This window comes from Vipera berus (genome assembly GCF_964194415.1).
Source record: "Vipera berus genome assembly, chromosome: 6".
In the NCBI taxonomy this organism is placed as follows: domain Eukaryota; kingdom Metazoa; phylum Chordata; class Lepidosauria; order Squamata; family Viperidae; genus Vipera; species Vipera berus.
In genome coordinates, this window is record NC_138208.1 from 34,680,818 (window position 1) to 34,706,257 (window position 25,440).

Sequence of the window (25,440 nt, forward strand, 5' to 3'; positions counted from 1 at the left end):
TAGATGCCTATTTCTTCTCTGTATCTTTTCTTTCTGAGATTTCATTACTTCTATCTTACTAACAAATAATTTTCTTTAATTCATGTTTACAATTCACTTGCTGAATCTGATACATGGAAAAAAGCAAAACTTCTTGAAAAATGTAAGTTCTGCACAAAAAAATCTGTGTGTGACTTAATACAATTTTTAAGTGCTGAAACCATTTTATTGTGTTTGCTATTTTTAATATTCTGTACAGATGATAGCTTGGAGAAACTATACTCAAGAACAATTTTGGCATGAATTTAAATACTGTTTAAGTATTTATTTTTAATATTTTTAATATTTTAAATATATGTACCTATCCATTTAGGAACTTATATAGTCTTTAAAACTACTGGTAATAACAAAAACATTTTTAAAAGCAAGTTGGATTGAATGCATTTAGTGTTCATTATTTAAAAAGGATTTAGAGAATTGACTGCAATTTGGAAAGTCATGTCCAATGTTGTGGTTGTTGTTTGGTTGTCTAGATTTCAATATGCTCTACTTGTTGATCTTTAACACCCTCCGTCTTGCTATTACTTTCTTCTGCTTCTATTGCTTTTTAGGATGTAAGTTCTTTAATTGCAGTCAGGGTTTGGCTGTCAAAATTCTCAATACATTGTACTTGTTCTTTAAAATCCTCTGTCTTGATATTAATTTCTTCCGCTTCTGTTGTTTTTTGAATTGTAAGTTCTTTAGTTGGAGTCACGGTTTCATTTTGTAGATTTAAGCTGGATTTAATTATCTCTGTAGCTTCAAGAATTTTTTCAAGTATAAGTTTATAATTAGCCGAAATTTGTTGGTGGTACACCTCCATTTCTAGGATGGTTACAGATAGTCCTTTAGTGGAGGCTATTTTTTAAATAAGAGTCAGTAAGTGTTCACCTCCACCGCCCAGCTGTTTCAGCTTTTTATCTCTTTTAGATAATACCAAGGACAGGTCTGGGCTGTAAGCAGGTCTCTTAGCCAAAAGTATTTACTTGCTAAGCTTTGCCACAAGATGTCCCCAATAGCATTTAAAGTCTTTTTCAAAATCCAAGCTAGGCTTTTATCCAATTTAAATTCTTTTTCAACTTTTTTTACAAGTAGATAAGGTAACAGGTAGAAGTAGGAACTTTTTGGGACCCCAAATATGAAGAAAATGCAAATCCAATTATTTAGTTGTTCTTTTCAAGGCTTTATTTCCCCAAGGTAGTCAGACGCCGCTATTTTGGGGGGGGGGAGGAGTTTCAAGAAGCTTTTACAGGAAAATACTTGTGATACAAAGAAGGTAGGATCTCACCCAATTCCTCCGTGGTGTCTTCGATGTGCTTGGTAGTAATTTTGGCCTTGGCTGGTAGTGGCTTAGTGATGGGCCATGTTAATGGCCGATCTTTTCCCTGTCAGTTTGAAGAGCTGCCCCGGATCAAACAGAAGGGCTGCCATCCTTCCGTGATCAGTTGGGGGTACTCTTCATGCTCGTCGCCCCTCCAGGGTGACTTCCGACCCTTTTCAGGGTCCCCCAGCAGGAGAAAACCGGACAGCGGAGAGAGCGATGGCCCCGTATGTCCACCGATGCCGTGATTGCAAACCAGAAGCCTATTATTATCTGTTTTGAAGTGTTAAACCAAAGAAAATAGAATACTTTTTTCCTTCCTCCTTTCCTAAAGTAAAATAACTTATTACAAATGAACTGGATTTTCTTATTCTTTTTGTTGGAAAATGTTTCACTTCTCATCCAAGAAACATTTTCAATTCTGAGTGAGAAGCAAAATATTTTCAAAGAAAAAACCAGTTGCCTTTTGGAAAAGAACCTAGGGACAACCATGACCTGAATAATTGAGAATCTCCATAGACGTATTACAAATAAAATAAGAAAGAGACGTATTTCTTAAAATATAACACATTAAAGTTTTTTTTATTAAGCATATGACATACATATGAATCTTACCAGCATACCAAAGCCCATACCGCGTAGCTGTATTTAAGCAATAAGATGCCTACATCATATGATAAATACTCTGAAGAAATACCGTTTCTGCAGAAAAAGAAAAGGCTTAAGAGTTTGTTTGCTTGAAATATCTGGTTCTTTTCCTTGAGGAGAGCAAGATATTATCCATATGTTAGTAGCCCACTCCAGTTGATACTGTCGTCTTTTTGCTAGATATATTACATAAATATGACATTTGCAATCATTGACTAATTTACTTCCAACCCCTGAAATTGGGTTATAAAATGGGCCTCATCAGCCATACCTACTGCTGTTTCTACTCCCTGCAGATAGAGGATAGAGTAAAATTGGCATAGAAAGGCACTGGGGTGGGTGGGTGCAGTAGCCTTTCTGTGCCATCTGAGATTGATTCCAATCCTTCTTTCCCCAAGCTGAAATTGTAGGGATTAAAAAATACTGACTGACTACCTTCTCTAAAGGTCACTTAGATAGTAATAGAAATTGTCATTAAATATCAGATTTGTTATGTCATCTTGTGCAAGACTTTTTGAAAAAGCACCTTTGGGGCCATGACCTGGATGATTGAGAATATCCATAGAAAAAGAGTAAATACTTTTCTCACAGGAATTAGTGCAAAATGTGCCCTAACATGCTATGTGAACATGCACTTACTCTTTTAACTATTTAGCCCTTCCAGTTGACCATCACTATTTAGACATAGATCCTGTCCTAGTTGTCTGAATCACTGGAATTTGGAATTGAGACAATGGGAACAGAAATGAACTCTTCTGTGCTTTAAAGAGATTAGCCTTGCATTCTAAGCACAATCACTTTAAGCAAGTCAGTTTTCATCTCACAATTACAATCTCACATCAGAGCTTTTCTATATTAATATGTTTAAAAGGTTCCCCTGCACATGCGTGCTAGTCGTTTCCAACTCTAGGGGCTGGTGCTCATCTCTGTTTCAAAGCCGAAGAGCCAGCACTTGTCCGAGGACGTCTCCGTGGTCATCTGGCCAGCATGACTAGATGCCAAAGGCACACGGAACGCTGTTACCTTCCCACCATAGTGGTCCCTATTTTTCTACTTGCATTTTTACGTGCTTTCAAACTGCTAGGTTGGCAGAAGCTGGGATGAGTAACAGGCACTCACTCTGTTACACGGCACTCAGGATTTGACCCGCCAAATTGCCAACCTTCTGATCGACAAGTTCAGCGTCCTAACCCACTGAGCCACCGCGTCCCTATATTAATATGTTTAGTTATTATTAATTCATTTCACATATGACTATGTAAAAACTTGCTGTTATATAAAACTACAGTTCTTTTCATTCTCATGAATTGATTGCCAGACTCATATTTACTGGATAGTTAATAACAAATTGAGTCAAATTCCTTACCCGGAATGTCAACATGGAAAGATGCTAGCCTGGCATCCGATAATGCTCTGAATTCCCTTTGTGTTAGGAACACTGATGAAAAATTCAGTGAATTTTCTAGAAGTAGACAGGGTTTTTTTGTATACACAGATGTTCTCTGTAACAAAACAATCAGGCCAAAGCCCCTGGGTGTAATAAAGTTCTTTTCATGACTTACTGGATAGTTAATTCAGTTACTGGATAGATATTTTAGAATATACAAAAGGCATTAGTTATTGCCTGACAAGGGAAATAAGTAGTGGTTTTTGTTTATAAGAACAATGGTTTATAATACTGTGTGTGCTGGAATGGTGCCTTGTATAAATTGGTAGCTTAGCTGAATTGCCTAAAATTTTGTATGTAGAAAAAATTGTTTTACGTAAATTAGAATGCAGTTCTACAGTCTTGTAATGATAATGTTCTTTTGAGAAGAGCTTATTCCCTTGTGGGTTTAAGTATGATTTCAATACATTAAATTTTTGCAATTAACTTTACTATTATTCAGCCACTTTAGAGAGATGATTAATTTGTAGGATTAGGATTGAGGGGATTCAGCTTCAAGTCCATCTTTAGCTCCCTAGGTAACTTTGACCAAGTCATTTTCTCTCAGCCAACTCACATCACAGGGTTGTTCTTGTGAAGATAGCTGGGGAGGGAAGTATTCTGTTGAGCTCTTGAAGGGAAAGAGGAATTTAAAACCAGTGAATAAAAATGTATTTTTCCATTTTCTCTTTGATCACTTTCTCTAAAAAGTGTCCCAGCCTCCAACAATAACACAGCAGTCTCCAAAAGATTATATTATTGACCCAAGAGAGAATATTGTAATACAGTGTGAAGCAAAAGGAAAACCATCTCCTACGTAAGTCCTAGATTTATATGCATTTATTGCTTTTTATAATATAGCATACAGCCAAAGGAAAACATTATCCTTAAGTGATTACTGGATTGATTATCTTGTATACATAAGTTTATTATCTTTTTATAATGCAATCTTATGTATGCCTGGAAAAAGCAGGTTTGGATAATCAGGTTTCCTTTCAATTCCATAACTGCAGCCTTAATATCTACAGTAAGTCTTATGAAGGTGACCCAATGATTTACAGATACAAAGATAAATTTGATTCCAGATCAAAATTAATCATATAAATACTTAACTGATGTTTTTAAAATGGTTATGTCAGAAGTTTGCCTCTGAAATTATTTCATTTTGACATTATTTCCTTTAAAAGTATTTCCTACATTTTGCTTTGCCTAGGCCACAAATGTTAAATAATTAACCTTCATAACCAGAACCATTGCTGAGAGGCTCCTGATTTATACCACGATCTAAGTGGCCAAAGTATTTGTGGTCTAACTATATACATTAATAGAATATTGTATCTGTGCTGAATTCTTATATTCCATATTCAGAAGGGGAGGGGATGATTGAACCTGTCATTGGATTCAGTATGTTGGACTAAGCTTGATCAAATTTTGTGGTACCACTATACACATCACCCTGCTCTGATTGAATGTGTTGTTAACTTATCTAAAATTTGTTCAATCATAGTTGGGATATAAGCATTGAGAACATGCTTTCTTAAGTTGTGTTATAATTTAGAGCAAATAAGCATCCTCCCAAGTGCATCTTAACAATTTGGCTGCTGTATATGGAGAAAGCAGTTAATCAGGTCATACCATATACTGTCTTATATGTAAAAAAATTACACAGCATGTTCATTATTTTTAATTTTACTTTGCTAAAAATATAGTATGCTAAAAAAAAAATCAAAGGTTTTCCTTTTCACAATTTATAAATAGCAGGCCATAAGGGGTGATTCTGCTTACTTTAAAAACAAAGGAGTTAAGAAAGTATAACTTCCTAATTTTTTGTTGTTGTTAGTTGCGAAGTCGTGTCCGACCCATCGCGACCCTATGGACAATGTTCCTCCAGGCTTTCCTGTCCTCTGCCAACTTCTGGAGTCCATTTAAGCTCACGCCTACTGCTTCAGTGACTCCATCCAGCCACCTCATTCTCTGTCGTCCCCTTCTTCTATTGCCCTCAATCTTTCCCAGCATTAGGCTCTTCTCCAGTGAGTCCTTCCTCCTCATTAGGTGGCCAAAGTATTTGAGTTTTAGCTTCAGGATCTGGCCTTCTAAAGAGCAGTCAGGGTTGATCTCCTCTAGGACTGACCGGTTTGATCGCCTTGCAGTCCAAGGGACTCGCAGGAGTCTTCTCCAGCACCAGAGTTCAAAGGCCTCAATTCTTTTGCGCTCAGCCTTTCTTATGGTCCAACTTTCACTGCCATACATTGCAACTGGGAAGACCATAGCCTTGACTATACGCACTTTTGTTGACAGGGTGATGTCTCTGCTTTTTAGTGTGCTGTCTAGATTTGCCATGGCTTTCCTCCCGAGGAGCAAGCGTCTTTTAATTTCTTGACTACAGTCCCCATCTGCAGTGATCTTGGAGCCCAGGAAAATAAAATCTGTCACTACTTCCATTTCTTCCCCATCTATTTGCCAGGAATTGAGAGGGCCGGATGCCATGATCTTGGTTTTCTTAATGTTTAGTTTCAACCCAACTTTTGCACTCTCCTTCTTCACTCGCAACAAGAGACTCTTCAGTTCCTCTTCACTTTCTGCCATTAGAGTGGTATCATCTGCATATCTTAGGTTGTTGATATTTCTTCCAGCAATCTTAATTCCAACTTTTGATTCATCTAGCCCTGCCTTTCTCATGATGTGCTCTGCATATAAGTTAAATAGGCAAGGCGACAGTATACAGCCTTGCCGGACTCCTTTCCCAATTTGGAACCAATCAGTGGTTCCGTGTCCAGTTCTCACTGTTGCTTCTTGGCCCGCATATAGGTTTCTCAAGAGACAAATAAGATGTTCTGGTACTCCCATCTCTTTAAGAACTTGCCACAGTTTGTTATGATCCACACAATCAAAGGCTTTAGCATAGTCAATGAAGCAGAAGTAGATGTTTTTCTGGAACTCTCTAGCTTTCTCCATGATCCAGCGTATGTTGGCTATTTGATCTCTAGTTCCTCTGCCTCTTCGAAATCCTGCCTGTACTTCTGGTAGTTCTCGATCCACATACTGCTGGAGTCTAGCTTGTAGGATTTTAAGCATAACTTTACTAGCATGAGAAATGAGTGCAATGGTGCGATAGTTTGAACATTCTTTGGCACTGCCTTTCTTTGGAATTGGAATGTAAACTGATCTTTTCCAATCCTGTGGCCACTGTTGAGTTTTCCAAATTTGCTGGCAAATTGAGTGTAGCACTTTTACTGCATCGTCTTTTAAGATTTTGAATAGCTCAGCTGGAATACTGTCACCTCCACTAGCTTTGTTGTTGCTCAGCTTTTCTAAGGCCCACTTCACTTCACATTCTAGGATGTCTGGCTCGAGGTCAGTGACCACCTCATTGTGATTATCAGGGACGTTAAGCTCATTCTTGTATAGTTCTTCTGTGTAATTTTGCCACCTCTTCTTAATCTCTTCTGCCTCTGTTAGGTCCCTGCCATTTTGGTCCTTTATCATGCCCATTTTTGCATTGAACGTTCCCTTCATCTCTCCAATTTTCTTGAAAAGATCTCTGGTCCTCCCTATTCTATTGTTTTCTTCTATTTCTTTGCACTGTTCATTTAAGAAGGCATTCTTATCTCTTCTAGCTATTCTCTGGAATTCTGCATTCAATTGGGCATATCTTTCTTTTTCTCCCTTGCCTTTTGCTTCCCTCCTTTCCTCAGCTATTTGCAAAGCTTCCTCAGACAGCCATTTTGCTTTCTTGCATTTCTTTTTCTTTGGGATGGTTTTGGTTGCTACCTCTTGTACAATGTTGCGAACCTCTGTCCATAGTTCTTCAGGCACTCTGTCTATCAGATCTAATTCCTTAAATCTATTTGTCACCTCTACTGTATATTCAACGGGGATATGATTTAATTCATACCTGACTGGCCTGGTGCTTTTCCCTACTTTCTTCAGTTTAAGCCTAAACTTTGCAACAAGAAGCTCATGGTCTGAGCCACAGTCAGCTCCTGGTCTTGTTTTTACTGACTGTATAGAGCTTCTCCATCTTTGGCTGCAGAGCATATAGTCAATCTGATTTCTATGTTGACCGTCTGGTGATGTCCATGTATAGAGCCGTCTCTTGGGTTGTTGGAAAAGAGTGTTTGCTATGACCATCGTATTCTCTTGACAAAATTCTATCAGCCTGTGCCCTGCTTCATTTTGTACTCCAAGGCCAAACTTGCCTGTTATTCTGGTTATCTTTTGGCTTCCTACTTTAGCATTCCAATCCCCCATGATGATAAGGACATCATTTTTTGGTGTTAGTTCTATAAGGTGCTGTAGGGCTTCATAGAACCGGTCAATTTCATCCTCTTCAGCACCAGTGGTTGGGGCATAGACTTGGACTACTGTGATATTGAATGGTTTGCCTTGGATTCGAACTGAGATCATTCTGTCATTTTGAGGATTGTATCCCAGTATTGCTTTTCCTACTCTTTTATTGACTATGAAGGCTACTCCATTTCTTCTGAGGGATTCTTGCCCGCAGTAGTATACCTGATGGTCATCTGAATTAAATTCACCCATTCCTGTCCATTTTAGTTCGCTGATACCTAAGATGTCGATGTTCAGTCTTGTCATCTCTTGTTTGACCACGTCCAGCTTGCCTTGATTCATGGATCTTACATTCCAGGTTCCTATGGAGAAAAAATCTTTACAGCATCGGACTTTCCTTTCACCACCAGACATATCCACAGCTGAGCGTCCTTTCGGCTTTGGCCCAGTCGCTTCATTCTTTCTGGCGCTACTAGTACTAGCCCTCTGCTCTTCCCCAGTAGCATATTGGACGCCTTCCGACCTGAGGGGCTCATCTTCCAGCGTCATATCGTTTTGCCTTTTGGTACTGTCCATAGGGTTTTCATGGCAAAGATACTGGAGTGGGTTGCCATTTCCTTCTCCAGTGGATCACGTTTTGTCAGAAGTCTCTGCTATGACCTTTCCGTCTTGGGTGGCCCTGCACGGCATAGCTCATAGCTTCATTGAATTACACAAGCCCCTTCGCCACGACAAGGCAGTAATCCATGAAGGGGAACTTCCTAATTAGAGTAGATAAATTACAAATGTCAGAGGAGAATACAAAATAATTCTGAAAAGAATATGTGAATTCCAGAAAAAAGGATTGATATCTTAGTAGAAGAATTACAGAGTTTCTGAAGAGGCAAACTATTGTAATAATAATGATATAACAAATTTCTTAAGAATTTTTACTCTTTAATCAGATATATAAATAATTGTGAACCAGTTTATAAGCCTTCAAGATATGGAAGTCTGTGCGTGGCCCATAATCGACTTTTTTGTTATCTGAGAAAATGAAAAGAAAATTAAAAAGGATTAGAGATAAGCAGTGCTTTTTTTGTAAAAGAAAAAGGTGCCGGAACTCACAAATGTCATACAACCCACCTTGCCTACCCTATAAGGTTCCATCCAAAAAAGGTGCCGGAACTCCGTTCTGAGCGTTCTATGACAAAAAAAGCCCTGGAGATAAGTGTTTTAAGAAAATTGTTATCTTTGCTTCTGACAATTAATTGGCTATGCAAATACTACTATTATTGTTATTTATATTGGCTTTGTACTGTTATAACTTCTACATTCTCTTAAAACAAGTGGTTTTTTAATAAAGATTTTTTCAGTGTTTTTATTTTATTGATAGCTTTTCATGGACACGTAATGGAACTCACTTTGATATAGAAAAAGATCCACGAATAAGAATGAAGCCTCACTCAGGGACTCTTTTAATAAATATTATTAATGAAGAAAGTGGAGGAAAAGCAGAATTATATGAAGGCGTTTATCAGTGTACAGCAAGGAATGTGCTTGGAGCAGCAATTTCCAATAATATTGTTATAAGAGCATCCCGTAAGTTTAATATTAATGAAACTTTTATTTCTCTTCAGTTCTTGCAAATAGTTTTCCCTTTATGTTTGAAATGCTTGCTTTTATGTAACAGGTTATATCACTCAGCAAAATCAAATTCCTACCTAAGAAAGAACACCGTTCTGTTTGTTAACTTGTATTTAAAAATTAAAAACATTTTTAATTTTGTCTGACATTTATGCTATATAACAGTATTTTCCTTTCCTGGTTATTTCTTTTCGTTCTAAGATTAAATGATGGTATTTTGTGTTCCATGTAGGATCTCCTTTGTGGACTAAAGAAAAGATAGTTCCAGTAAGAATTACTGAAGGTCAATTTGCAATTCTTCCCTGCAGGCCACCAGCAGGGTTACCACCACCTATAATATTTTGGATGGACAATTGTAAGTTACGTTTGAAACCTATTTGCAACTATAAAATTAAAATTACATTTTTAGTTTTTCTGATGACCCATGGATTAGAATAGAATAGAATAATAACTATTGTCATTTTGAATGTATACTAATCGGCATACATGACAAAAATAAATTAATAAATTAATATGCATATACCCACATATTTTATATGACAGAGAAACAACAGTCTAGTTCAGGTTATGTATATATGTGCATGGTGAGAGTTTACCAGACGGATGGCATAGGAAACAAAACTATTACACAATTGGGTAGTCCTGCTAGAAATACTTCAAAACCTCGTATCAGAGAGGAGCAACAGAAACAGACTATAAAGTGGGTGTGTGGGGTCTCTCTCTAACAATGCTTTGAATTCTAAGCATATAGTGCTTATAAGCAGCATCCTGAATACCAGGGAGTGAGCTTCCTATGATCTTCAAGGCTGTCCTTACCTCTCTCTGTATGGACTTTCTATTTGAGGCACTGCTGCCACCAAACCAGACAGTGATGCAGTTTGTTAAAATGCTTTCAATCGTGCCTCTGTAAAAAGTGGCCAGGATGGAGGCTTCCGGTTAGCAATTGCGGCATTGGTGGACGTGTGGGGCGATCACTCCACTGTTGGGGTTTTCTCCTGCCGGGGGACCCTGAAGAGGGTCAGAAGTCACCCTGTAGGAGTGACGAGCATGAAGAGGACCCCCGAGTGATCGCAGAAGTGCAGCAGCACTCCTGTTTGATCCGGGGTAGCTCTTCAAACTGATGGGGAAAAGATCGGCCACTAACATGGCCCATCACCAAGCTGCTGACAGCCAAGACAAATTTACTAACAAGCACCTTGAAAGCAATGTGGAGGAATTGGGTGAGATCTTACCTTCTCTGTACCCTAAGTACTTTTCCTGTTAAAAGCTTCTTGAAAATCTTTCCCCTTGTGAGGAGAGAGGGAAGGGATTTTTTCCCACCCTCTAAAATGGTGGCGTCTGATCACCCAGGGGGAACAAAGCATTGGAAAGATCAACTTAATAAAATTGGATTTTTATTTTTATTTTTTGAATTTGGGGACCCAAAAAGTTCCTGTTCTTACTGGAACCTGCAATTTTATTTTATTCACAAAAAAGAACCTAAATCGGATAAGAACCTAGCCCAGGATCTGAAAAACACTCTAAATGCTATCGGGGACATCTTGTGGTGAAGCTTGGTACAGCAGTTTATTGCATCTGACAAAGAGACTTGCTCACAGCCCAGACCTGACCTTGGTATTATCTATGAGAGATTTAACTCTGAGAGAGCAGCTGAGCAGTGAAATTGGTTTCTAGGAATGGTGGAGGTGAACATTTACTGACTTTTGTTTAATAAATAGCCTTCACTAGAAAGATCGTTTATAACTATGTTAGAAATTGAGGAGGATCAGCAAAAAACCTTGGCTATGTTAAAATCCTTACTTGAAAGTATTCTTGCAAACACTCAGATACTCAAAGCTAACCTGAAAGACAAAGGTGCCAGCCTAGAGCCACCAAGCAAAACCTTGATTGCAGCTAAAGAATTACTAATTCAAAAAACAACAGGAGTGGAAGAAGTGAATACCAAGACAGAGGGCTTTACAGATCAACAAGTACAGTTTACTGAAAATCCAGATGATGAAACAATAACTTTAAAAACTGGAAATGACTTTCTATACAAACCAGAACAAATCTGAGAAAGAAGAAGACCAGATCGTATTGAAGACAACTATACCAGAACAAACACAGGGATCTGGGTTATCAGGGCGACAACCTAATGATTATAAATGGGCCAGATCTTTCAGAAAATTGGCAATTAGATGGTCTCCGTCAATCCAAGTAACATATACAAGAATGAAGCATTGGTATGGAATCCTGGTTGGCAAAAGAAGAAAGCTAGAGAGGTTTCCGGTTCCTGTTTTCAGTGGAGCAGTTGGAGAATTTGATCCTCCGGCTGAAATTTCTTTTTGTTGGGGACCCTAAGGGGCCAGAATCCACCCTGAAGTGGTGGACTGAAGGAAGGAAATCCCAGGGACTTAGGAGAGATGGTGGTCTCTCCAAATAGTCCAGAAGAAGCCTCCCAGAAACCAACGGAAGAAAAGGCTGGCCAATGCCCTGTCCAGTCATAGCTGAAACAACAGAAGCCATAAGCGATTAAATCAAGCGAATAGAAAACAGCATGTTTGAATCTGGGTAAGAATATTGATTTTCTCTATCCTACCTACTTTCCTGAAGAAGAAAATCCCCAAAATAACAGATCTCCGAAGAAGGAAAGGGGGAGGGGGACTCCGTTCCTTCCCCTTCAAATGGGCGGTGGAATCTACCCTTTAGAGAAAGAAAACAACTAGAAAGACATGATAAATGAGCAAATGCTGACACCTGCTGGTGGATGAGGATTTTTTTCCTTTTTTCTTTCCCTTTGATCTCTTAAGCTTTTAAATGCACCTGTTTAAACAATAACACAGCTGAAGCAATGAATACTTTACAAAAAGAAACATGTGATGAAAGACATCAATTCCAAAGGACAATGACTTTAAACTACATAGAAATTCAGAATAACTTTGAGAATATGAATCAACTTATTTCCAACTTAATTTTACTCCAAGAAATTTCTCAGGAAAATACAGTAGAGATGATTGAACAAAATTTGGAAGAGAGAAATCTAAAGAAGGAACCTTATAAAACGCTCATTTTACAAAAGGAAACATATGACAAGCTGAAAAATTTCCAAAGGACAATGAACTTAAACTACAAGAAATTGCAGAAGAACTTTGAGAGCATGAATCAACTTATTTTCAACTTAATTTAGTTCAAGAACTTTCTCAGGAAAATATAGCAGAAATGATTAAATATAACTCTGACATAGAGACTTGAAAATTGAATTATATAAAATAAAAAAATTATGATTTAATTCAAATGGGAAATATTTTAATATGTCTAAACAACTTTGAAGATAATGAAAAGAATGAGAAAAAATTCCTTTTATGGAAACAAATGATGCAGCAAAATATATTGATTAAGAAAGATATTGACCAGAGAAAAAAGATTAAAATGAAATTCCAGGAAAGAAACGGAATATACCAGAAAGAATATTTCAAAAAGAGACATTTGTTTGAATGTGGCTAAGAAATGGGAAAATTTTGAAATATACTACTTTTAGAGGGATTTTTTTTTCTTTCTTCCTCTTAATATAATTGTGTTTTGTTTTTGTTTTTTTCTTTTCTTTTTTTGTTTTGTTCTTCTAAGTTGAAATGATTTAAACAAAAGTAAAATATAAAAAATGTGTTTTGAATGAGTTTAAAGGACTAGATCAGGGGTCAGCAACCTGAAACAGTGAAAGAGCCACTCAGAACCGGTTCCCTCACAAAAGGAAAAACTGGGAGCCGCAAAAAATGTGTGCACATGCGCGTACATGCGCGCATGCGCAGAATAGAGTTTGACTGAAGAGTGGAGCCAAGGCAAGATATGCACCTACCCTGCATATTTGAATTTATTGGTTGAACTTTTTTAGTCCCGCTTTTTTTTTTTTGGACTGCACATGGCAGAGGACTGGGAGCCGCAGGAGACAGCTGAAAGAGCCACATGCGGCTCCGGAGCCGCGGGTTGCAGACCTGTGGACTAGATGATTAGAACTATTGAAGGGAATGCTTAAAGTTTAAATAGATTAAATATATTCTTAGCTAAGGTTAAAAAGAATGAGAAATTGAGGGAATAAATATATACTAAATTAGGAGAAATAGATATTTTCATATGTTATTTTTTGTAGTCTAGTATTGTCTTTTCTCTCTCTCTCTCTCTTCTCTTCTTTTTTGTTTCTTTGCCTCCTTTCTACTGTTTTTCTTTTTTTTCTTTTTTTTCTTTATTTAGAAATATAAAAGCATATGAGGGTCTGTATGGAAAAAACAGAATTAAATTCACTAATGTAAATATAGTTGAATGTTGAAATGATTGTTATTTGTAAGAACATCTAGAATTTGGAGGGAGAAACAAGCTGTTTTTTTTTGTTGTTGTTATTGCTTCTTTTTACTTTTTTACTTATTGATCGGGAAATATAAAAGCATGAGAGGGTTTGCATGAAAAAAAAACCAGAATGAAATCCACCGATGTAAATATAGTTAAGTGCTAAAAAAGATTGTTACTTGTAAAAGTATTTAGAATTTGGGGGGAGAAATAAGCTGAAATAAATATGGTGACAGGATTTATGATAAGGCAACTAAAATGATACACAGGAGTACCGAAACTAAATACTAAAAAGTGGTCAGCTGTACCAGTCATACAAATGAGGGGTCCTTGATGTTCTCTGTGCTTGCTTGTTTTCTTGCAGACATTTCATTATCCAAACTAGGGAGCACCATCAGTGCTAGTAAGGAGAGCTGATTGATGTCAGTTTATATTCTGGTGGCTTGCGTTATTGGTGGACTGGTCTTTAGTTGGGCTGTTTACTGTTGGCTTTTGGGCAGCTTCTTGATTAGGGTATTGTTTACTTGATTGTTGGTCTGATGTTAACCTTGGAGTTAATCTATGCTGATATGGATATTGATTGCTGGTGGAAAGATGCTTGGGTCTTTTTGTTCTTTTTTGGGTTGGGTGATAGTCCCTTTTGCATAGTCTATAGATGTTGTTAATATCTATGTGTCTATTGATGGCTGATTTGTCAGAGTGCCAGCTTCTAGAAATTCCCTGGTGTTTTTGGACTTGGCTTGGTCTAGGATGGTCACAATTTCCCAATTGAAACTGTGGTTAAATCTGTCTATATGTTGTGAAATTAAAGAATTATCATCATGTCTTCTGACTGCTAGTTGATGTTCATGGATGTGTTCTGCCAGTCTTCTGCCTGTTTGTCCTACATAGTGGTTGTTGCAGTCCTTACATTGTATGTTGTAGATAACTCCTGTTTTTTCTTCTTGGATTGTTGGATCTTTTGGTCTGCTTATGATGTTTTGAAGGGCTTTAATTTGCTTGTGTGCTATGCTGATTCCATGTGGTTGTAAAAGTCGGTTAGTGGTTTCTGAGATATTCATGATGTATGGCAGTGTAATTCGTTTTAGGGTTTGTCTTGATTGTGTTGTATTGGGCTGAGTGGTCAGTGACTTTTTGATAAATTTGCATTTTGTTGGAATATGTTTAATATCTTTCCTTTTTCTGCTGTTTCATGTTGCTGCAGTATGTTTGGGCTTGTTTAAATAAAGTCCTTATGCAGTATCTCTTGTGGAAGGTTGGGTTGTTGCTTTGGTAGTGGACCAGCTGATAAGTATGGGTGATTTTTCTGTAGACTTGCTTTTCTAGTTTGCCATTGTGGTCTGTGCTTAACAGAATGTCCAGAAAAGGTAGCAAGTTGTTTTCCCCTGACATGAATATTGTCATTGATAATTTTTTTTATTTGAAATTTATATTGTATGGTCCTTATTCTTCTATTGTTTTGCAGTTTTATCCTTTACAGTGGATGATATAGTCTATAAATGTTCTATGTAAGCCTCCAAGAGTCTTTTTTATTTTAGTAGCATAGAAATATTTTAAATACAAACATATATACATGCTGTGGGGATGAGTTCAAGTCGTGCAATAGGAAAAGCAACAAAAGTGCTGTGCAGTGCAAACTCTAGCCTTTTTTATACGTGCTATACTGTTGCACACAAATATGTATGTGGCAACACTTTTATCATGAAATCATTCAAGTTTCATCATTTTGACAAAATTTAGATTGCTACAGAACGTTGTGGTTCAACTAATTAGAAAGTTATGGCTTTCATTCCAACCAGAGTTTTGTACCAGGTAATCTTTTGCCTAACATGTTGTGTGTTAGATTTAATTTCCAACTTGGAGCAGTTGTTTGATAATCTGAAAATATAGGTAGTTCTTGACTTACTACCATAATGAAGCCTGCTCATTACAGTCATTAATCATGTTGGTCATAAAAGCAGGTCATTTTGTGACTGACCCAATATTACAACTTTTTTGTGGTAGTCATTAAGCAAATCACCATGGTCATTAAGTGAATCCACATTTGTTAAGACAACCCATTGATCACTATGGGATCTTTTTGCCAAAAACAGGAAGTCAATATAGGTTTTGAGCAAAAAGCATTATAAATTATGGTCACCTGTCCATGGGACACCGCAAACACCGCTAATTGTAGACTGGTTGTTCTGTGCCTGAAATGGGGTCATGTGACCATGGAGGGCAGCCATGAAAACCTCAGCAGAGAATTGTAACTTTGAATGGTCATTAAGCAACCTGTTGTAAGTCAAGGAATTCCTGTTCTGGGCCTTTTTTGTTAGTCCTTAGCTGTGGTCAGATCACTCTCAGAGCTTAGTTGCCACCTTTAATCTCCACAGGTAGGAGAATAAATTAGGTTGATGTTAACTACACAATATATTTCTGAATGGATTCTTAGGTTTACCTTTGGAAGGTGACCAAAGCACTAGATAGGATTGCTTCCAAGCAGGCTCTCTCTGCTCACTGTTACTAGGTGGGTCAAGTATGCTTAGAGCAGGCATGTCAAACTGCTGGCCCACAGGCTGGATGCATCACGACAAAACCGCACCCTCCCCATTGCCGGCAATGGGGAAAAAATCAGATACATCGTGCGATGTCATGTGACATCGTGAATTTGACATGCCTGGCTTAGAGCATCAGCGGAACAAAATCAGAACTGAATCTGACATAATACAAGTAGTCCCCAACTGACAACAATTCATTTAGCAATCATTCAAAGTTATAACAGCACTGGAAAAAGTGACTTAAAACTGGCCTTCCTACTTATTACTGTTGCAGCATCTCCACGGTCATTGATCAATAATTTGAATGCTTGGCAATCAGCAGATATTTATGATGGTTGCAGTGTCCCAAGGACATGTGATCATTATCTGCAACCTTCCTAGTCAGCTTTTGACAAGCATAGTCAGTGGGAGAAACAAGATTAACAACTGCATGATTCATTTAACAACTTTACTGGTTTGCTTAACAACCATGGTAAAAAAGTCATAAAATCAAGTGTGATTCGCTTAACAACCACCTTGCTTAGCAAAGGAAATTCTGGGCTTAGTTATGGTCATAAATCAAGGACTACCTATACAGCTATATACTTATAAATAAATCAGAACTATGGCATAAATATGGCAAGAAATATTTCTACTTCTGTATCCTTATTGCTTCATCTATTACTGCCCAATGACCTTGTTTTAGATTGATCCACCTCTTGTTAGCAGATGAGAATAAGTGCTTTAACTGTTTTGAGCACTGAAATTCACTGAAATCTCAATTCTGTGTAGTTAGAATCTGATGATCTATAAAATCTTGCAATATTATTTGGGATTCATTTAATCTAATGTATTCTAAGGAAGTGAATATGGTGCTGGGAAGCACAATTGTTACCATTGGTAAACGAGTTCTCCCTAATGTGGCTTTTTTGGAAGTGGAGGGTAAGGTTATATCGGCTGGATCTGGTTGTAAACCCTTTATTGGAAGAGGTTCTAATGCCACCTGTCTTGAAGGATGGACAGATGCACTTTATATTAAAGATGTGCTATCTGGCCTTGACTGTCATACAAAATTGCCATCCACAATTACCATACAATCTTCCTTTGCCAAGAAGGGCAGACAAGACTGCAGTTCTTTCAGTTGGAAAGTATCCTGGATAAAGCAGATTATATGCATTCTTTTCAGCAAGGATTCAGGCCTGGCCATAGGTCAGAAAAAATGTCAGTCATGATGGATGATCTGAGACAGGACAGTGGTGTGGTGAGAACCCTCACCTGGTCCTACATTTAAGTGTAATGTTTTGACCATGGTATCCATCTGTCTACGTATTGTACTGTCAAGGCTGGGATTGGGAGGCATTATTTTACGGTAATTCTAAACTTTCCTAAATGGTCAATTTCTCAGATGGAGGAGACAAATACTGACATTTATGCAATAATTTCATGTTAATATATCACTTATGTAAAGGTAAAGGTAAAGGTAAAGGTTCCCCCGCACATGCGTGCTAGTCGTTTCCGACTCTAGGGGCCGGTGCTCATCTCCGTTTCAAAGCCGAAGAGCCAGCGCTTGTCCGAGGACATCTCCGTGGTCATGTGGCCGGCATGACTAGACGCCAAAGGCGCACGGAACGCTGTTACCTTCCCACCGGAGTGGTCCCTATTTTTCTACTTGCATTTTTACGTGCTTTCGAACTGCTAGGTTGGCAGAAGCTGGGACGAGTAACAGGCGCTCACTCTGTTACGCGGCACTCGGGATTCGACCCGCCAAACTGCCGACCTTCCGATCGACAAGCTCAGCGTCCTAACCCACTGAGCCACCGCGTCCCTATTATGTACTTGGCCTCAAATGTCATGGTATCATATATGTGCACCATTTGTGTGATAATAATACATATCATTTTGATATCATAATGAAATGTTACAATGTTTCTGTTTGTAACTAACAAGGTTAATTCTGGAAACAAAGCCACTGTTTTCGTGATGGATGTAATTGTGATTTTCCCAGATTTCTGTCTCCTATCTTAATATATTCCATATTGTTTTTCTAACTAATATAATTAACAAGTCTATGTTAAATTTGTAATACTTTTTTAGGAGACAGCTCCTGTCATAGTGAAAATTTAAATTTGGCATAATGATTATGATGTGGTATTTTTATCTCTATTTCCCAGTATAATAAGCAGAAAATAATAATAATAATAATAATAATAATAATAATAATAATAATAATAATAATAATAATAATAATAATGATGATGATGATGATGATGATGATGATGATGATGATGATGGTGATGATGATGGAAGGGACCTTGGAGATCATCTAGTCAAACCCCCTGCTCAGACAGGAAACCCTATACCATTTCAGACAAATGGCTGTCCAGTCTCTTCTTAAAAACTTCCAGTGTTAGAGCATTCACAACTTCTGGAGGCAGGTTGTTTCACTGATTAATTGTTCTGTCAGGAGGTTTCTCCTTAGTTCTAGGTTGCTTCTCTCTTTGGTTAGTTTCCATTCATTGCTGAGATATTGGAACACTGCTATCATGTCGCCCCTCATCCTTCTCTTCATTAAACTAGACATATCCAATTCCAGCAACCGTTCCTTATATGTTTTAGCTTCCAGTCCCCTAATCATCTTTGTTGTTCTCTGTACTCTTTCTAAAGTCTCAACATCTTTTTACATCATGGTGACCAAAACTGGATGTAGTATTCCAAGTGTGGCCTTACCAAGGCATTGTAAAATGATAATACCGTATTTTCTGGTGTATAAGACGACTGGGCGTATAAGACGACCCCCGACTTTTGAGACGATTTTCAAGATTTTTCGTCTTATACGCTGGAAAATACTTACATGCCAGTTGCCAAGTGTCCGACACAAGCCCGATTCAGCCCCGTCTGATGCAGATGGTGCAAAGCCTCCCTTTTGAAGCCCAAAGGGGCTTTTCCTTCCACCCACCCTTTGGAATAAACGCAAGAGCTGCGTTCACACGACGCGCTCTTCCAGGCCAGACTCTGCAAACGGCACGCCAGAAGCCGCAACTACCACCGCAACCACCTTTCGGCAGCCTGCACGGCTGAGCACAATCCGGCTTTGAGACCGCATTTGCAGACGGAGCAGCTGCCGCGTGTGGAGCCAAGCCCCGCCCAGGAGGTGGTCGGCCAGGTGGGCCCAGAAGAGAGCCGGGCTTGGGGCGGCCATGCCGAGGCCGGCTGGCGAGGGCCGCTGCGTGGTCTGCGGGCGAGAGCGGCGCCAGGCCAAGTACCACTGTCCAGACTGCTGGGAGAGATAGCGGGTAGCAGGGCGCACTCTGCTTATGCTTGGGCAAGGGGGAGGGGCTTCCTGCCACTCCCGGGGTCTGGCATTTGCAAGGGGGAGGGGACGGGGCTTAGAGGCTCTTGGGGGTGGGAAGGGAGAGTCACGTTGGAGGGGGGACTGGAGTAAGGAGCCTTGAAATTGCTTTGCAAGAACGGGTGCACTTGATTGACGACCCCCCAACTTTTGAGAAGATTTTCATGGGTTAAAAAGTCATCTTATACGCCGGAAAATACGGTAACACTTCACATGTTCTTGATTTTATCCCTCTGTTAATGCAGCCTAGCACGTGTTGGCTGCAGTATTTCAACAGAAATTCTGAATTATTACTACAAATGTTCCTCACATTCACTCACTGAGCCTTTATTCAAGACAAGGATAGAATTAAACTGGATGCTACAAATTGATTGACTGTTTGAAGGAGAGGGTTGTAAATGTTTAATAAATCAATAGGCTAATTTTGAGTTTATCAATTTTTAATATGTAGAGTTACATTAGAAAGCAATCTTGTATTTTCCTTTTTGTGTGACAAGAAATGCCTAATACATTTGAACTGTTTCAGACTATGGTTTATGCTATAATTCCAAGTGATTATTTAAATATGTAAAACTGGACTGTCCAATTACTAAAATCTTAGTGGTTCTTTTCTTAGCAATGGTGCTTAGACAATAGATTTCTAAGAAATGTTTGCTTATACTATTTTAAATACATTTCATATCTTTATTTTTGTCTAATTGTTAATAGTGATTGTAATATGATTAGTGGAGAATGCTTTCATAGGTTATCTACAATTATATATCTTTTTTATAATTTCTGTTGTTGAACATGGCCTAATGTAGTCATATTATTGTAATTAATATTCTTTATTTATTAGAATGTATTGCTTCCTTTTAACATTCTGTCCTACTTTAGGTATAGTAATTATATTTTTAATTTTGAATATATAATAAATATCCTGAAACTAATAAAGTATGTGTCCCATGCATGGAATGAGTTATACAAACCATAGTATGAACTGGAACATAGTTCTGAAACTGCCATGTAGAATATATCAATTAAGCAAAACTTCTCTTAAAAATAAAAATCCCTTCAAGTTGAACTGGATTCCTTGTGGCTGTTAAACAGAAGTGGCTTGCCAGAAGAAAATGTTGATAATTTACATATATGCTTAAAATAATTCTATACTGTGAGCTGGCACTACAGTTGTTTCATTTCTTATTTTTATAGCTTTTCAAAAGCTGCCTCAAAATAATAGAGTTTCACAAAGCCTAAATGGAGATCTTTATTTTTCTAATATAATACAAGAAGATAGCCGTGAAGATTATATATGTTATGCAAGATTTAACCACACTCAAACTATTCAACAGAAGCAACCTATTTCATTAAAAGTTGAACCAGGTAGGTATGAATTTCTAAATTTCTTTGTAGACATTATATTTAGCCAAAACATAATTTATATTGGAGTAGTAGAAAACATTTTCTTGCAAAATTATGTCTTCTTAGAACATATTGCAATGAAATATTTAGAGAGGTGTCAAAATAATTTGCAGTATATCTTTATTACAACACCATACAGGTAATCTTCGAGTTGTGAGTGTTCCCTTAGCGAACGTTCGAAGTTACGCGATAAGCGCCCCCTAGTGCTTATAAGCAAATCCCAAAATTATGAATGTTGCCACACCATGGCAATCATTCACCCTTACGAGTGACCCCAGTAGCATTGCAACATTCACCCTGGTTATTCCCTCCATCCCCACCCTCGCCCCGGGTCTCCCTAGGCACCAGGCCTTCAATACTCACCCTGTGAAGGTCAAGGTCCTTTGCTTTCTTGGCTGCTCCAGGCCTTCGGTGTGTTCGCAGAGAATGGAGGCCTAAAGTAAAGCAAAATCACACGAGATCAGTGGTGCAAGATCTCACTCTACTGATCTTGTATGATCTCGTGCTACTTTAGGCCTCTGTTCTCTGCAACAGAGAATGGAACCGAAGCTGGGGGACACTTCTGTGTGCCTCCAGAGGCTCGATCCGGGCACCGAAGGCCTTTTCCAGGCTGCTGCCACCTGGATCTGAAGCCGGGGAGTGCTTTGGCGGCGTTCCGGAGGCCCAATCCAGGCATCAGAGGCCTTTTCCAGGCCACTTCTGCCTGGAAAAGGGAGGGGGAAGCATGAAGTATGTAAGTGGGTCGGGGAGGCCCTCCATGGCCTTCCCCACCCGAGATACCTCATGTTCACTTAACGATATGCATGCTTCTTAATGAGCAGGGAGTGATCTTGTTCAAGTATGAGATTCCATGAATTTTCGAGTTGCAAGTGGAATGGGCAGGCTCCATTACATTCGTAACTCGAGGACTACTTTTAACAGTATATGCTGCTATTCTCAAATAGTTTTAGTACTTTAATTCTTTTGACATCAGTAAGATTAAGTAACTGCTTAGCAAAATTTCAAGTTTCATTTGAATATAGTTTGGTAAGGTTTTAGGAATGATATCCATTCAGATACTACTTGCAAGTGAAGTTTCATGTGATAATCACATCAAGAAAGCAAACTGTAGGTCAGAAAGGGCAACTTCTAGCTTCTGTAGCCTGGAAAGATTAAATAATTTTGTTTCGTATTTGTGCCAATTGCAACCCTTACCACTTTGAGAAACTTTCTTGAATGAGATGGGTGGGTTTTCCTCAATATTTGGGAATTTCTAGTATAGGGGAACTTACTCGGGAGGAATCAAACATATTCCTTGGCCAGAAGAGGACTATCTTGAACATGAGAAATCAAAATATATCTATGTATGTTGGACACTAAGAAGGGTCACTGATTGTGTTCCAGATTCCTTTGTGCTTGAGGTTAAAAGCATTAATGTAGTGATAATAGGATTAATTTCTGAGTCCCACATTTAATTTTGTTGGCTGCATTCTTCATGATATTCTATTTATTTCAGTGGATTCATTGAATGAAACATTAACTGCTAATATGAGTGACTCTGATTTTTATGGTGGTGAGTTTTAGAGATGAACATTATTCCATTCATATAGAATTTAGTTAACTAACATTAATTCATGGCTGTTTAATCTTTCTGCTCATACTACATTAATACAGATCTCATTAGACCTGGAGATATGTTAAATAATTTACATAATATTATTAAATTTAGATAATTAGGAAATAACAGCAGAATATTTGCATGAAGAACATGTTTCATTTTGACCCAAGAATCAATCTAACAATCTTTTCATTTTTTTAAATTTTCTGATGATTCATTATTCCTGGAACTACACAATAATTCTCACTTTTTCTAAATAATTAATTTGTTAAAAAGCAAGGAAAAACTATTGTTCTGTTTAATACCTTAATATATTGTTAACTACTTAATAATTTGTATTAAGATGAATATATGCTACATGTTTAAAATTATTCATGTTCTAATGTGACATTTTATTTATTTATTCCAGTCCTTTATGAAGGTAGAAGGTTATGGTTCTCATTATGATTATGATTATTCTTTCTATAAATATCCACTTATTTTAAAAATAAAAGCAATTAATACAAAAAAACCCAGCTTGTAATATGTCTATTATATTACCAGCTGTTTAATATACTCACTAAGCTATGTTTGTAATGTAATGTAATATAATATAATATATAATGTAATGTAATGTAATGTAGTGTAATATAATATAATAATATACCCCTGACTTAGACCATAGTATAGATGCAGATATATAGATATATATTAGAGTATTCCTGATATCATAGGTTCCCTTTACTCCACTTTACCTACCTTCAAGTACATTTTTTTTCCTTTTCAGTTGCCATTGCCCATGACTATTTAAGGAATACAAACAGACATAGAATACTATTTGTTTTCTACTGTTTCATAAAAGAGCATTTAAATTAGAATATTTTTGTACTGGCTGATTTGCAACTTTTGTGTAAGTGTGAGATACAGTGCTTGATAATTTTCCTTTCCCCTTAAAACAGTAGGTAACTTATTTTGTTTGAATGCATAAAGCTTATACGCATAAAATAGGGCAGGGCAACCTGCTCTCTCTGGATTTCTGGAACATACTATTTTTTATAACATCTTTCTCCTTGGATACACCTTTAGTCCATTATTTAAAGTAATTCCCAAGTTAGTATGAGCAGATATTAGAAATCCCTAAAGAATAAAATTATATCAAATTACAGTTCTAGCGTTTTCTTAAGAGAAGTTATGGAACTGCCAAGACTCTTAGGTACTAAGAAATACACATGGAGTTATTTCTGAGTAGTTTCCTTTATTGTTCCTCACATATAGGCAGAAATCATGTCAAACTAAGAAACTATTTGCTTCAATATGGTTATACTCTGGGAACTGCTAGGGAGGAACCTCCTTCTTAATGTCTTCCTCCCAACCAAATATTTCATGCCTCTTTGCTTATGGAATGCAGCCTCTCCTTTCTTGGAATCCAGACTATATTCTACCCCACAAACTAAAGCTGGATTAAGGACCTTCTCTATGTCCTCTTTGCTTATAACTATTCAGAATCCCATTAATGAGAGCAAGAGTTTGATTATACATGGAAGATAATTAAATTAAATTATATAACAATTACAATTAATATATAGTTCAAAATCAAAGATTTTCCATGGAGGTTTTACCCATCATTATAACTCAATGCCTAGTATTTTCATTGTTGTGTTTTATTTATTCTAAGAATTTATATACTAGACTTAGATAATAAGTTCTCCAAGAAAAAGTTGCTTTTGCAATCTGTGATCAAATTTTGCAGTTTAAAAAAATGATAGGAAAAGCATTTTCTGTCATTTTTTAAACTGCAAATTTGATCACAGTTTTGATATACAAAGCAAAACCCTTATCTCTGTCAAAATTATCTCTTGCCAAAATGATTAGGTAATCCAACAAGTCATAGAAACCTAGGCAAAACTCTTTTTATATAACTACTGAATGCATGTTCATGCATGCATTACGTTGGGTACAAAGCATTAGGTTTAGTGTAGATTTTGATTCCATTTAAATGATATATAATTTTTTGTCTTTTTCTTTTAGTCAGATTTTATTCAGAAAGACAGCCATCTCTTCTAACTCCTGCTGGAAATGCAAGTAGCAAAATCGAACTAAGAGGAAATACTCTTATGCTGGAATGTATTGCAGAAGGATTGTGAGTTGTCATTTAATCAAGGAAATTAAGAGTAATAATACCATTACACAACTGTAGATACCAACTATACAGCTGTGGGCTATGCTGTTTTTTATCTGATCATTCCCCTTGCTTAGCCTCCCAAGGTCTTTCCCACATACTATTACATACTATTACATTTATTATAGTTGACCAAATTATAGCAAGTGGCAATACAGTACTGCCTTTCAGCCCTGTCCAATTAAGATAACATATAGTGGGGGGGAGGGGGAGGGAGTGAGTTTATGTTTTTAAAATGTATTCTAAAACTTTTCAATAAAAAAGATAACATATAGTACAGTCAATAGACCCAATAAAATTTAAATACTGTATAATAAGTATTTATTATTTATTTACAAAGCTTAGAATAAATGATTATGTTTGGATTTAAAACCATTATTAAATTAATTTAATTATTAAAACAACTCCAAAATGTACTTTATTTAAACATTGTAATCTCAATTGTTCTTAATGATATTTTCTTCTGTTAGACCTACGCCATTTATCCGCTGGAGCAAAGAGGGTGGTGACCTTCCTGTCAACAGGACTTTCTTTGAAAATTTTCATAAAACCCTCAAAATTATAGATGTTTCTCAAGCTGATTCAGGAAAATACAAATGTATGGCCACAAATCGTTTGGGTTCTGCTTATCATGTTATTACAGTCAATGTCAAAGGTAAAATTACTGTTGTCTTGTTTAGCATTTAAAAGTTTACATGTATATTCTGTAAACAACATTTCTGAATTCACATTCATGCCAGATCAGCAATACATCCTTTAATAAAAATAAA

The 25,440-nt window shown here is 37.3% G+C and overlaps 1 protein-coding gene across 1 annotated transcript in view; it reads left to right on the forward strand.

Moving 5' to 3' along the window:
• NRCAM (neuronal cell adhesion molecule) overlaps positions 1–25,440 on the forward strand; it is a 173,731-nt gene that overhangs the window by 56,082 nt on the left and 92,209 nt on the right. Inside the window, exons 3-9 of the mRNA XM_081331619.1 lie at positions 125–142; positions 4,125–4,230; positions 9,079–9,284; positions 9,562–9,684; positions 20,706–20,876; positions 24,520–24,631; positions 25,141–25,325. Of these exons, the coding sequence (XP_081187745.1) occupies positions 125–142; positions 4,125–4,230; positions 9,079–9,284; positions 9,562–9,684; positions 20,706–20,876; positions 24,520–24,631; positions 25,141–25,325 (921 nt within the window). The remainder of the gene's footprint in view (positions 1–124; positions 143–4,124; positions 4,231–9,078; positions 9,285–9,561; positions 9,685–20,705; positions 20,877–24,519; positions 24,632–25,140; positions 25,326–25,440) is intronic.